This window comes from Rattus rattus, chromosome 7 (assembly GCF_011064425.1).
Source record: "Rattus rattus isolate New Zealand chromosome 7, Rrattus_CSIRO_v1, whole genome shotgun sequence".
In the NCBI taxonomy this organism is placed as follows: Eukaryota; Metazoa; Chordata; class Mammalia; order Rodentia; family Muridae; genus Rattus; species Rattus rattus.
This window is the reverse complement of record NC_046160.1, coordinates 96772434-96787151: the sequence shown is the minus strand read 5'-3', so window position 1 is coordinate 96787151 and position 14718 is coordinate 96772434. Positions and strand designations below refer to the sequence as shown.

Sequence of the window (14718 nt, the reverse complement as noted above, 5' to 3'; positions counted from 1 at the left end):
CTAAAGGAGTTTTACAGAAAATTCTGGGAATTAACCTCAGCTCCCAGAGTCACCCTGTACTGGCAGCATGCCCCAGAGGACAAGTTCATTGTTGTAGCCAAACAGCAGTTCAGAGCATTGGAAGCAGAACGCTTTATGGTCATGGTGAGGGTCAAGCACAGCCAGGGCTTGAGTAAGTCAAGTTAGTGTGAGCTTAATTCTGCTCCAGAAAGGGGCAATAGGCATTTTTCCTTCCTAACAGACTGAACAAACTCAGTTAACTGTCTTAGAGCCTTAACACTATGTTTCATGTGAACATGTGTGAACATGTATGAGCACATACTAACTCTTCACATGAATGAGTCACAAGCAAGGTACACTCCTCTTCTTAGTTGCCATTGATCTAAAGAACTACAAATAATGTTTGTTTTTTTAAATAACAACAACAACAACAGCAAAAGGGAGGCCCCCTGCTCCCACAGGAAAAGGAAATTTTAAACATCCTACGAACCTGTAGAAAGATTTGAACCTCCAGAATCCCATTTTAGTGAAAAGGTATTCAGGTAGCGTCATTTCACATTCCTTGTTGACAGCGGTGCAGTGGGGCTGGAGAGATGGCTCATTGACTATGAACACGGGCTGCTTTTCCAGAGGACCTGTGCTTGGTTCCCAGCACTCACAAGGTGGCTCACAACCATCTATAGAAATCTAATTCTAGAGAATCTGATGCCCTCTTCTGGCCTTCTCAGGTACCACACACATATGGGGGGTATATACATTACACTTAAACAATACAGTCACATGCATAAAATAAAAAAAATAAATTTTAAAGTAATAATCTCCTTAATAATCTTTGTATTATTTTCTTCTGCCTCAAAAGGACAACTCAGTGCATCAGTTGATTCTGTTCAACTTACTAACAATGTGAGCTTTTATATACGTCATAATTCATCCTTTCTCCAAGTGTCTCTATCCCTAAAAGGCTTAAAGAGTAAAGAGAAATTAATACAGTCCACAGTATGGACCAAGGTGGACAAAAGATGTCTTGCATTATTAAAATGGATTTCACAGCAATTTCCTCTTTGTAAGGTGACCTTGTAACCCAAGTGGAACTCCAAACCATGTTCTTGCTTCTCTGGCCCCAGGCTTTCCTGCCTGTGGCAGGGGGTGAGGGATTGAGGTAGGGGAGAAGTTTACGACAGTCACCTCTAAACACACCCCTGTGTGCTTCATTAAACTGCTGGCTCCGTTGATGAAGTTTATATTTATTATTTATTATAACTCAATAGCCATCTTTCTTAGAGATAGGCTTTCTCAACATTCTCTCAAGATACAAATAATTGCAGGATTCTAACCATTGGAGTAATATAAGAGTCCTATTTACACACACACGCGTGTGCACGCACACACACACACACACACACACACACACACACACACTACCATACTGATCATCCGGGGTTGTCTAGTTCAACACTATCCCTCTGATTAACACAGACCAAATACAGAATGGCAGCAGGCACAGATCCCAGCAGACAACTCAAGTATTTATCAAAATGAATAAACAATTAACCCATTTCCTTACTAATATATAATACTGGTTAGCTTAAATTTTCATAAGCACACAGAGTAATTAGTACCTTAAATTTAACACAGATAAAAATAAACGTATGGGCTGTATCTCCTTCCTTTCTAAATGTCCCTATGAGAACTGACAGTAGCAGTGTCTCCCCAGCGCCCAAGGTTCATAACCCGGACGTCTCCAACCCTCCATGGCCTCTCCTTCCACATCTGCTCAGTTTTCAAGTTATTCATAATTCAGACTTTACTTCCTCCTAGAGACCCCTCTCCATTCTGAGGGATACATTTCTAGCTAGAAGAGCATCCTCCTCACCCTCTTCATTGATGTGGAAATCCTCTCAGGGCATCTGCACCCCCCACCTTGTTATCTAATAACTCACTCTGGAAAAACCCTGAATCCCAAACAGATTGGTTTGCACAACTCTTGGTACACAATGTTTTCAAGATTAAACTACCCATAATCCAATACACTACAATCTGGCTGCATCCACACCTCTGGCCCCAGTCTTATCTTTTTTTGTTCCTTGCCATCCATGAGCCCATCCAGAGGCCATTTAGTTTCCCCAGCTCTGTGCCTTTGCTGAACAGATCTCATGACCTAGCGGATCACTTAACGATCCTGAAAATCCTTTAAAACTATTCCTCCACAAGGACCTCTGACCTGAAGCTGGGAGAGTTAGCTTCCTCCTTTGATGAGAGAGAACACCCTCCTTGTACCTATTTTGCAAGCTAGCAGACTGGATTCTGGGTGTTGTGGGCCTTTTATATCTTCTACCAACTTCAAGCATTGAGTGGCCACACTTCTGCATCTCCTGACAGCATCCTTCCATCTACTGTGAGTTCAAAGACCTTCCAGTTGGATCTGCATAGCATTGTGGAGGCCACTGAAGAAGCAGACACTCTGTTGTATTGCTCAGGCAATCTTGGGGTTTACACACAACTAAATGATATAAAATGTTTCCTTGACCTACAGGATTAAACCATGAGAAGAAAGTCCTCCTTTATCCTAAAAGCACTTCAGACAGATAGCACCTAGCTCTCGCCATCCGTCTGCCCTCACTGAGAACAGACACACATAGGCTGCACGCCCAGTGGCCCCCTGGGCATCTTACTTTGCAGTAGACAATCATGTTGGGAGAACTCTCTTCCGGATCAGCAACCCCCACTGCTCGCTGGTCTCCGGATCCCTGAGCCATCCTGAGTGTCTTCTCTCACACTGCAAAATAGATGAATATAGCATTAAGTCAAGAATGAACTTGTCTTTAAAAAGGAAAGCATTTAAAGTCAGATAAGTGTCTTTTGCCAGATATACTGAACGGTCTCTAACCCCAAAGCACAAGGTTCTTGGCCAAGCCAAGTACTCTAGGAGAAGACATCTGCTCATCTTAATCTCCTAGCAACAGATGAATTCAATCATTTTGAAGCTGATTTTTGCCTTAACAACAATCCATATAGTAATATATGGATATTTCATTATGGAAATGCAAACCAAGATTCCAAGAAGTTACCACTCCAATGATAGTAATAAATAAAATTCAATAACAAGTATTAGCCAAGTGTCGGTGATGCACACCTTGAATCCTAGCACTCTGTAGACAAATGTCTGAGTCCAAGGCCAACCTGGTTTACAGAGCAAGTTCCAGGACAGCCAGGGCCACACAGAGAAAAAGAAGGAACAAACAAACAAGCAAACACAAAGACAACAGCAAAAAGCAAGTGTGGGTAATGATGTGGGTAAATAAGAACCCTCTAGATGACTGATAGAGATATCAACCGATACAGCCACAGCCGAAGCACATTAGTGATCCTCAAGCATCAAATACAGAACTAGCATGTGACCTAGCAACTCTGCTTCTGTGTGTGCACTCCAAGACTGAGAACAAATACTCAAATACCAGTACTAAGATACCCATAGTAGTCTTAGTCCCACTGCCTAACAGGTAGGAACAGCCCGACTGCCCACCAGTGCATGAATAGAATATTATTCACCCATAAAAAAGGGATGAAGTTCTGATAAAGGCTACAGTGTGAATGATCCATTAAAAAAAGAATCTGCTGTATGAAAGCAACTGGTCAGAAAAAAAATCATGTATTACATGACTCCATTTATATAAAGTGTCCAGAAGAAGTAAATCCACAGAGACAGAAAACATTGGATGGCTGCCAGCATTAGGGGGAAACCGTAACGGAGTGGTCATTTGGCAAACACAGGGTCTCCTTCGGGGATGATAAAAACACTTTGAAGCTAGAAAAGATGAGGGTTGTGGTTTACTATGAATGCTAAATGCTACTAAATTCTACATTTGAAGTTGAGTAATTTTTAAAACGTTTTTAAATTTATTTTTTATTTCATGTGCATCGGTGTTTTGCCTGCATGTCTGTCTGTGTGAGGGTATCAGAGCCTCTGGAACTGAAGTTATAGACAGTTGTGAGCCGCCATGTGGCTGCTGGGACTTGAAACCAGGTCCTCTGGAAGAAGAACCAGTGCCCTTAACTGCTGAGCCATCTCTCCAGCCCTGAAGATGAGCAATTTTATATTATATGAACCTCACCTGAGTTAAGAAAAAGCGAATGTGTTTAATTCAAACCTTTCAGAGGAAAAAACCCTGTAGAAACAATAGCAAGATAATGACATGCATATAAATGATAATGACATGCATATAAGATAATGGTATGCATATAAGATAATGACATGCATATAAAAGACGGGCGTAATGAGATGAGCTCAACTGTTGTCATGACACTGCACTTGCTGTGTGAGCTCAGCACGTAGATAACACACTGGATTCCCTTCTCAGAGCCATGGGAACTTTCTCCACATTCCACCCACATTGAAGGGTGAGTTCTCTCACAGGGGAGCTTCAGACAGGCTGAATGGGAAAGCATAGTGTAAAGCCACAGAGGTTCTTTCTAAATGTTATCACTAATCTAGGAGCCTGCTAGAGTTATCTGCACAAATTTCATGGGCTTTTCATCAAAGTAACTTGGACAAATACCATACTTCAAAGGCCATTCGGTCCAAGAGAAGAACTCGGAAACATCCTCCCATAGACTGCATTGGTACCAAAGGTCATTCTGGAAAAACGAATTAGGGTGGAAGATGGAGAAGAGACAGGAATCGGTAATTTATGCTAAGAATGTTATTGCCCAAAATACCCAATGCAGAGTGGAAGCTTACTCTACATCATTTGACTAAGAATACATTTTAAAGCTAGACTGCATGAAAGACTGCAGAGGCCCACCCTATCCCACCGCTCTTGGTGGTGGCAGGATTGCTATGAATAGACTGCTACAGGGAAACCCAGGGTATTATTCTAGTCAGTGACTTTTAAAGTGAGCGTACCGCTTCGTTTCGGAAACCTACTTCCTTGCCTGCTCCTCTAGCTTACCATAGACTATAACAGGGCATGAGAAACAGAACCCAGGTCCACCACGTGCCCTCATTTATCCGTAATGCAGAGCCCTGTACAGTTTGCATGGCTTTCTTTGAAAACAAACCCTTTCACTTTAACGAGCCTGTTCTTTCCCACCTAGAAAGCGGTGTTGGAATAGGAAAGTTGGTAATGACCTAGAAACTAACTTCACAGTCTTGTGCCTTTGTCCGGTCTCTCCCCACACACCTCCCTCTGCACCACCACAGAAGCATCTCTGTGAGTTCAGATCAGCCTGAATGCTGCTAGATAAAGGCCAAGTATTGGGTAAAAATGTAGTGAGTTTAGTGCCCATGAGAAGAGGTGCTGTTTGGGGTGACTCTATCAGCTAGTGTCGAAACTCAGACAAGATGTCTGATGTGTCCACGCCTGGAGTGAATCAATTCTAAAATAGTAATATAGCTACCCGCCGGTTCATACGTCGACAAACACCGAGAGAGGTCTGGGTGGGAGGCTATGTGGGCTGGGCTTTATCACTGGGCTCACCGATGACAAGCTGACAGAGCTGGGGAATTAGGCCTCCATCCTTTACAATATGATTACTCTGTTTCTTTTCAGTGAAGACACTGGTAATAAAAAATGGCAAGGTCTGGTGTAAGGGCCTGTGTGCACATGGGTGTACATGTGTGCAGGCATACATGCATGTACAGATCAGACCACCCAGTGTATCACTTCACTTTTTTCTGAGTTGGGTCTCCCTGGCCTAGAACTCACCAAGTAGGCAGGGCTGGCTGGCATGAGTTATTGACTATGTCCCTGGAATCTGAAACAGGGCCTGGCACAGAGTAGGCACCCACATATTTTTTGAATGAATGATAAAGCAGATAGCAGTCTGCCAAGATACAGTGAGCCCTTGATGAGACACTGTGTGGAGAATGCACTGCTGTAACTGCAGAGAGCCAGGCTCGATGGTAGGCATCTGTAATCCAGCACTAGGAGGCAGAGGCAGAAGAAGCATGAGTTTGAGGCCAGCCTGGGCTATGCAGCCAGTTCAAATCAGTTTGGACTTCAGGGAGAAGTCCCATCTTTTTTTTTTAAGTGTTCAATATATTAAGACCCATGTGTGGAATCCCCCACAGGGTGTACTGTTATGAGCCAGTTTGAAACCAGGAATCCAGCTCTGGAGTATGCAAGCAATCTAGGTGAAAGAAACAAGTCGGTAGGAAGACTGGTAAGGAGAGACACGGGACTAACAGAACAACTGGTTGTCCATGATACACACTGACCAAAGATCTTTTAAAAGTCAGCCTTGGGCCTGCCATTCAGGCTAAACTTAAATTGCCTTTGTAACTTGAAGTTACGAGAAGTGCCTATTGATTTCATTCCAGCCTTTCTGGAGCAAGCAAAGCCAACACACACACACACACACACACACACTCACACACACTCACATGCATATACACACACACCACATACACACACACCAGATACGCACACACACACACAAACACGCACACACACCAGATACGCACACACACAAACACGCACACACACCACAAACATGCGCACACACTCAAACACACTCACATACACTCACACGCATACACACAAACCCAAGCTAAGCCAATGGGAAAGAAGGGCTTGGAAAGGGAAGAGGTATTGAGGTATTGGGGTGAGCCTGGAGTCATAGCTCAGCGCCAGCCTGCCTGAACTTCTCTGAGCCTATGCTTTGAGCTTTGGCATTTGTCTGTCATTCCAGAAACCCAGAGCTTTGCTAGGAAGAGGAAGCACTACACAGGCATGCTTCTGGGCAGGGACCAGGAAAAGCCATGGAAATGACCTGACATAGATGATCATAGAAACCGTTGGGAACTGGGAAGATGGCTCAACTGATATGTTCCTTGCTTTGCAAGCAGGAGGACCTGAGTTTAAACCCACAGCCCATGTGAAAAAGCCAAACATAGTGACCTGTGCCTGTCATTCTAGCGCTGGGAAGATGGATGATCCTCTAGCCTCAACATGCATGTGCACACATGTGTACCCACACATACATGAACACACACACACACACACACACACACACACACACACACACACATGTACACAGGAACACTGAGACAAAGACAGAAAGACAGAGACCGAGGAAAGAACAGACAGATAGACAGATAAAATTTTCAATAGCTAGTTTATCCATGTAAAATCCCCAGGTGTCTAAGAGAGGGACAAGGGGGAGAGGAAGGAGGGGAAGGGAGAATGAGGGAGGGAAGGAGAAAGAGAGAGGGAGAGAAAGAGAAGGGAGAGAGAGAGAGAGAGAGAGAGAGAGAGAGAGAGAGAATTGTCATGTTCTAAGCTAGGATCTATCCAGGTCTCCTATATTAGAATGGAGATAAACCCTACCACACCAGCTCCCTAGTACTAACTCCATCCCCAGGCAAGTTCAGGAAAGTAAGCATTTCCTCAGGTGACCTAGTGCAGCACTAGAAAAGAGCAGCCCCAGCCATGAGGCAGTGTCACACAGAGCCTTGAACATCAGGCCTGCTACTCTCAGTACCCAGCCCCCAACACCCCTAGTCATGGAAGTATCAATTAGAGAGGAAATCAGCCCATGGCTGTGAAGATGGCTGAGCATTCATGCCACTGAACAAAGCCCCTGTATCATTCCTTCTCCACCATGCTACGTCAACCTATTGCTTGCCTCCTCCTTTTAAAACCAACATTTTGTTTTTTTAAAGAAGAGATCAATGTTAAGTAATTGGGTGGGGGGTGACAAATGACAGAGTCGTGTACTAGCTCCATTGATAACACAGCTCTCATGTGACCATGTGGGCAGCAACCTCAAAAGGGAAGACTGGAAAACAGTGGTGCTAAGAAAAAAAAAAAACTCACTCAAGAAGGATGACCAAAATGTGAATGCTTCACTCCTTCTTCAAAGGGGAACAAGAATACCCTTGGCAGGGGAATAGAGAGGCAAAGATTAAAACAGACACAGAAGGGCACCCATTCAGAGCCTGCCCCACATGTGGCCCATACATATACAGCCACCCAATTAGACAAGATGGATGAAGCAAAGAAGTGCAGGCCGACAGAGCCGGATGTAGATCTCTCCTGAGAGACACAGCCAGAATACAGCAAAAACAGAGGCGAATGCCAGCAGCAAACCACTGAACTGAGAACGGGAACCCTGTTGAAGGAATCAGAGGAAGAACTGGAAGAGCTTGAAGGGGCCCGAGACCCCTTATGAACAACAACGCCAAGCAACCAGAGCTCCCAGGGACTAAGCCACTACCCAAAGACTATACATGGACTGACCCTGGGCTCCAACCTCATAGGTAGCAATGAATAGCCTAGTAAGAGCACCAGTGGAAGGGGAAGCCCTTGGTCCTGCCAAGACTGAACACCTAGTGAATGTGATTCTTGGGGGGAGGGTGGTAATGGGGGGAGGATGGGGAGGGGAAGCCAATATAGAAGGGAAGGGGGAGGGGTTAGGGGGATGTTGGCCCGGAAACCAGGAAGGGGAATAATAATCGAAATGTAAATAAGAAACACCCAAGTTAATAAAGATTAAAAAAAAAAAAAAAAAAAAAAAAAAAACAACTCTTTCCATTACCATAGCCTGCCAACTTAACATTTCTTATACATTCAAGGTTCATCGGCCCAATCACAGCGCAGCTCACTGGAGGATCATACCTTAAAGCGAGGAGACAGTGCTCAACTACTAAAGGCCAATATAGGTAGCTCTGCCAGGCATCTGCTGTTTTACTGAGCTATAACTGCCCAGTCCTTCTAGAACTCTTAAGGTTCCCAAAAGAAGGCCTGAGGAGCAGAACCACATTAGCAGCCTTAGAAAAGTCCATTGGTTCTCAACCTGTAGAGCTCAATGCCTTTGAAATCAAATGACCCTTTCACAGGGGTTACCTAAAACCATTGGAAGACACAGATATTTATATGACAGTTCATAAGAGTAGCAAAATTATAGTTATGGAATAGCAATGAAAATAATTTTATGGTTGGGGGTCAGCACATGAGGAACTGTATTAAAGGGTCACAGCATGAGGAAGGTTGAGAACCATTGATCTAAACAAACACATTCTTAGTTCCCATGCCCTAGAAAGTCTGATCCAGTGGCTGAGGGAAGTCCCTGGAGACTTATCTCAATGCCCCAAGGGAGATTCAGACTCAGCCAGGTTTGGAAAGCACTGGCCTAGATTCCACTCACCTGGTCCCTCACCTCATCCCAGGTCAGACCGACATGCTAAGGCAAGGGAGGCTCTGTTATACACCCCTCTGTGTACACTGCCCTGGAGACTTCCCTGTATTCAAGTAGAAACTCAACTTTGCAGTGAAAACAAGGCTCCCAGGTCAGGTACCAGATCTGTCATTCGAGGTCACTGAAGTGCTGTGTGATCACGAGTAATGTATTTTGTCATCTGATCCCTGTCAGTATTCCTCGGCCTTGTCTGCCCAATGGATTCCCTTTGGCAGCTCAGCAAGCCTCTGAAATAAGTGAATGGCATTCTCACTCTGTGGATGAGTGAGTTGAGGCTAGAGAACATAACATATGGAACTTACCCTAAGTAAGCAGGGACTAGAAATCCCAACCCAGGACTGAAACCAATATCTTCTCAACATATTTTTCTTGGTCTCCAATGAAATAACCTACAAAGAATGTATAGTGCAAAAGTCCAGGGATCCATAGTTTTATGTTAATAATACTAGTCTACTCAATTAATCCATGTTTCTTTTTTTCTCCTTCCAAGTTTACTGGGAAGATTGACATCTCCATTACCCAACCCAAGACATGCGAATAAATATAACCTTCTCTAAGTCGCCCAGCTGCCCAGCAGTCTCAACAAATTAATCTACCTTATATAAAATAATCCAGCTTATGAAGAGTGCCTTGGCCATTGTTTTACATTGGCTGTAACAAAGCTCTTAAAACCTACAGAAAGATGGAGACATGGAACGCTCACCTGCCAGCAGGATGCCTTTTACATCCAGTTCCTGTAAATTAAGCCAGGGTACCAGGCTTCTTCTTACCACTATTTCAGATTCCTACCCCACACCTGCCACCTCCACAGGTTCTCCCCAAACCTCTTTTTTGGAAGTAAGATGATGATATACCCATGATGTCCTCCAGCTCATCCCTGGCTGTGGCTTCTGTGACCTTAATGGAACTGTGCCTTTCCCCACAGCCCAGGGATCTTCAGTCTGTGCATCTCAAGACCAGGATGTAAGGGGAGCACTTCCTTGGCTGCCTCAGATGATCTACCCTTCGTTACAGCCCTATGACATTCTGCTGGGCCAGCCCCATGCTCACTCCCCTCTCCTTCCATTCTTCTTACTTAAGGCCTTCATTATCTGAAGACTCCAGAGTCCTCTTATCTGAAGGTTTCTTCTCCTGTCCCCACTTATTCAGTCTCTGTAACTTTGACATAGGAATCAAAGATGTAACGGGAAAGTTTGTTTCTCCAGCTACTTTATTTCCTCACCTAAAACCACCTCCTCTTCAGACACCATTTTACAGGGCCATATCCTGGACCTTGTCATCACCCAAGGGGATCCCCTCTCAAATCCCAACACAGATATCCCCCATCCCCAACCATCTCTCTCTGTCCAACTCACTGCAGCCTTCAAACTTAACCTTTGTACTATCTAATTCTCTTCTCACAACACCTGTACTTTTTCTCTCTCAACAGCCACATTGCTGTAATTACCCCCTTCAAATTTCCTCCATCTCCCTTGTACCCCTCTTCCTGTCTCATGGTCTTGGCAAAGGTTCACTGCTGAGAAACTCAACCCTCCAGCAACTCCTAGCTCACATCCAAGCAAATGAATGCTTTAGGGTGGGAAGGAAATCCCTTGACCAACAAGAAGAGTTGCATTTTAAATGCAAAGCATACACTTCAGCTGAGCTGTCAACACGCCCACCAACCCTGACTCCCTCCCATTGTTTGCTTTTAAACTGTCCTACTAGCTGCTCATGTGCTTCTCCTCCAACTGAATAGAGTCTGATGGCTTATTCCACAACAGACGCTAGTAGAGGGCAAATTCTTGACTACAGACACTCTCCCATGAGCCACCTTCTTCTCCATCTTTCCTGTGTTACAGGGAAAGCATCATTGCACTCCTCAAGGGACAGTCTTGAGCATGTTTATGGCATTCCCTCAGGAATCCTACCACCACACAAACAGTGCTGAGGCATTTATAGGCTCTAACAGCTAAAGACCTCCAAGACTGGATTTCCTAGACAGACATTAGAAAGCATAAAGTCAAAAGAAGAGACGATCATAACGACTAATTCAAAGCCTGTGGCACTGACAGCACTGGGAGGCCAGCTTTCACCAGACCTCACACAAAAGACCCACTTCCCTATTGCCAAGTTCATCAAGTGTGACTTTCAGGAGCAGGGCCACAAAGCACAGGAAAAGGCAAAGAGAGGCCTGGAGAGATGATGTCCCAGGTAAGGTGTTTGCTGCACAAACATAAGGATCTAGGATTGGTCCCCAGCATCTGACAAAAGCCAGCAGGAGAGGTAGAGACAGAAAGATCCCTGGGGCTTACTGGTCAACCAGTCCAGCTAAACTGCTGAGCTCTGAGTTCAGTGAGGGGCCATGTCTCCAAGCAAAGTAGAGAGTGACAGAGGAAGCCACTTGACATGGATCTCTGACCTCCACTACGCATGGACATACGAATGTAAACACATGGACATGTACACGGAGAGGTGTTTGGTGGGGAGGCAGGGAAGAACACACTCTGAAAAAATGGTACCTATCAGAACCAGACTCGGTATGACACAGATGTGGGAACTACTGTGTCACCATCTGACAGGAAATTTAAATAACTATGATTTTAAAGATATGTTTTATTCATTCTGTCTGTCTCTGTCTCTAGCTCCCCTCTGTTTCTGTCTTTTTCTGTCTTTGTCTCCTCTCTGTCTGTCTCTGTCTCTGTCTCTGTCTCTCTCTGTCTCTCTCTCTGTCTCTCTCTCTCTCTCTCTGTCTCTCTCTCTCTCTCTCTGGGGGGGGGTTTGCCTTGTATGTGAGTGCCTATGGAGGTCAGAAGAAAGTATTGATTCTCTAGATCTGCTGTTATAAGCCATTATTAGTCACCTGGTATGACTGCTAGGAAGTTGGGTCCTCTGGAAAAATAGCAAGCTCTCTTAACTGCTAGCTCAGCTCCCCAGCCCCAATAACTGTGATCTTAGAAAGGGTAAATGGTAATGGAGACAGAGAAGCAGAAACTCAGAGGGGAAAGAAAGAAAAGAGAAAAGAAAAGAAAAGAAAAACGGAAAGTCGAAAACAACAGTGACGAATACTTCCCAAAGCCTCAGCACAAGCAAAATGGCCACAGAGAAAGGTAGGTCCGGTGAGCTTGAACATCCCCAGACTAAAAACCTGAGAGAGAAAAAAATTAACAGAAAGCATTCTGGAACTGTGAAACATCATTATCATCATGTGCAGACTGAGTCAGAATCCAGAAGAAAGAACAGGAGCGGGAGAGACAATGACACAACTTTCCTAAGTCAACAACAAACAATAAAACCAGGCCCAGGAAACTGCCACTCAGGATAGATACCGCTCTCTAAAAACAAAACAGCTCAGCGCTTCGGCGATCATAGCACAGCCCTTGAATGTTGACAGATGGAGGGGAAATAGCCCTCTAAAAATTCTACCTCGGGCAAATTATCTCTCAAAAATTGAGAAAAATAACATTTTCAGGTAAGCAAAACCAAAATGAATCACCAGCAGGCTCACCAAGCCAGAGAGGGCAAAATACGTGGCTGAGACTTAGGAAAAGTGTGAACCAGAAACCTCTGCCTGCCAGAGGAGAGAGCCAGAGTAGGAACAGAGACAAAGAAACACCTTCGGCTGGATCAGTGACACATGCCCGTGCACTGGGAAGGCTAACACAGGGAACCGTGAGTTCAAAACCAGCCTGGGTAACAGAGAGCTCCTGTCTAAAAGACAAAAAACAAAACAACAACAAAAAATCTTCTTCCTTATCCTTAAATCATCTACAAGAAACAAATAGACTCTTTGAACGCTGTTCATCAGAATGAAAATTTGAAGACTGACATTTTAATGCCTAACCCTTGACTTCCAACTAGTTCAAGGTCAGCAAACCAGAGCCAAATGGTACCTTGGTTTGCTGCTTGATTTCCCATGCTCTGCATGCAAAGCAAGATTGAATATTTAAAAATGGCTGAAAATGTTGAAAGGCAGTTATTTTATGGCACGAGAAAATTATATGAAATTTGAATTTGTCACTATATTTAAAGATTATAGACAAATCTCAGTTGCTTACTTATGATTTGTGCCTGCTTTTGTACAACAGGGGCAGAACTGAATAGTGTGTAGCCCACAGAGCCAACACACTCAGTGCTTTGCATAAAACAATGTCTGTTTTAGAAAACAAGACCAAGAGTGGTTTTTGTTTGATCATTGGTTGGTTGGTTGGTTGGTTGGTTGGTTGGTTGGTTGGTTGGTTGGTTAGTTGGTTGGTTGGTTGGATTTTTTTGTTTCTTTTTGGTTTTGGTTTATGTTTTCAGAAGATGGCACTAAGATCTAGAGAAGGTGTTATTCTGAGGTCACCTGGTTACTGACAGAGACAACATGAGAGCTGGGATTCTGAGGTCTCGAGTGTTTCTCCTCTTGCAGGTTGTAAGTGTGCGATATGAGTAAGAGTCTCTAACGCCGCTGTCTGAAGGGACTGAAGAAGTAACATTTCCTTTTTCTCCCACTTCACATGACAGAGGGTATGATGGCCACTGAAGAAATGGGGGTGACAGAGATGCCTTGCCAATTTTAGTTCAGAAGAAAGAGATGACTAAGAGATAAAGAAGATGGCATGCTTCCAGGGCATCCAAGAAGGAAAGCATTCCATGTATGTATGTATATATATATATATATATATATATGTATATGTATATATATAATATGTATAATATATATGTGTGTATATAATATACTTATGCATATATATATATGTATCAGCTTTAGTACTTGTGGTATCATTGTTTTCTTTATTTTTCTAAGAACAGACACAAGCCAGATATACTGGCACATGCCTGTAATATGGGCACTTTGGAGGTAGAGGCAAAACGATCAGAAGTCGGGGGCTATCCTGAGCTACTTAGAGAGTTTAAGGTGCCTGAGCTACAAGAAACCCTAAGTCAAAGAAACTGGGGGTAGGTGAAAGATGGCTTATCAAGTAAAGGTACTCAGTCCTAAATCTCACAACCTGAGTTCAAATCCCAGAATGCATAAGGTAGAAATCAAGAACTGACCTCTACACATGCACCATGATGTGCAAGAGCACATCAGACATAGACACACACACACGCACACACACACACACACATGCACACATGCACACATGCACACACACCCACACACATGTACACATGCACACACACACACGCATGCACACACACACACATGCACACACACACACACACACATTAAAATTAAAAGTTTTTAAATTCGTCAAAAGGTAAGTCAGAATGTTCATACCTTCAAAGTAAGAATTTAAGTGTAATACACAGGGCTGGAGGAATGGACTCGATAGTTAAGACGCTTGCTGTTCTTCAGAGAACCCCAGTTCAGGTCCCAGCCCCCATGTCAGGTGGCATCTGTAATGCCAGCTCCGCGGAATCCAGCTACTTCTGGCCTCTGCGTGCTGTGGATTCATGTGCGCGAACCCGCATACACACATGCTAAAAATAAAATCCTTAAGTGTCTAATCTGTCTCTCCTCTGACTCCACGGTGCATATACTTAGAGCAACAA

At 44.0% G+C, this 14718-nt stretch overlaps 1 protein-coding gene across 9 annotated transcripts in view; it reads right to left on the bottom strand.

The window, feature by feature from the left end:
- Window positions 1–14718, bottom strand: part of Rgs6 (regulator of G protein signaling 6) — a 509526-nt gene that overhangs the window by 478961 nt on the left and 15847 nt on the right. For all 9 annotated transcript variants that reach the window (XM_032908075.1, XM_032908082.1, XM_032908079.1 and 6 more), the window contains exon 2: window positions 2673–2776. In XM_032908075.1, coding sequence (XP_032763966.1) covers window positions 2673–2756 — 84 coding nt within the window. In that variant the 5' untranslated portion in view covers window positions 2757–2776. The remainder of the gene's footprint in view (window positions 1–2672; window positions 2777–14718) is intronic.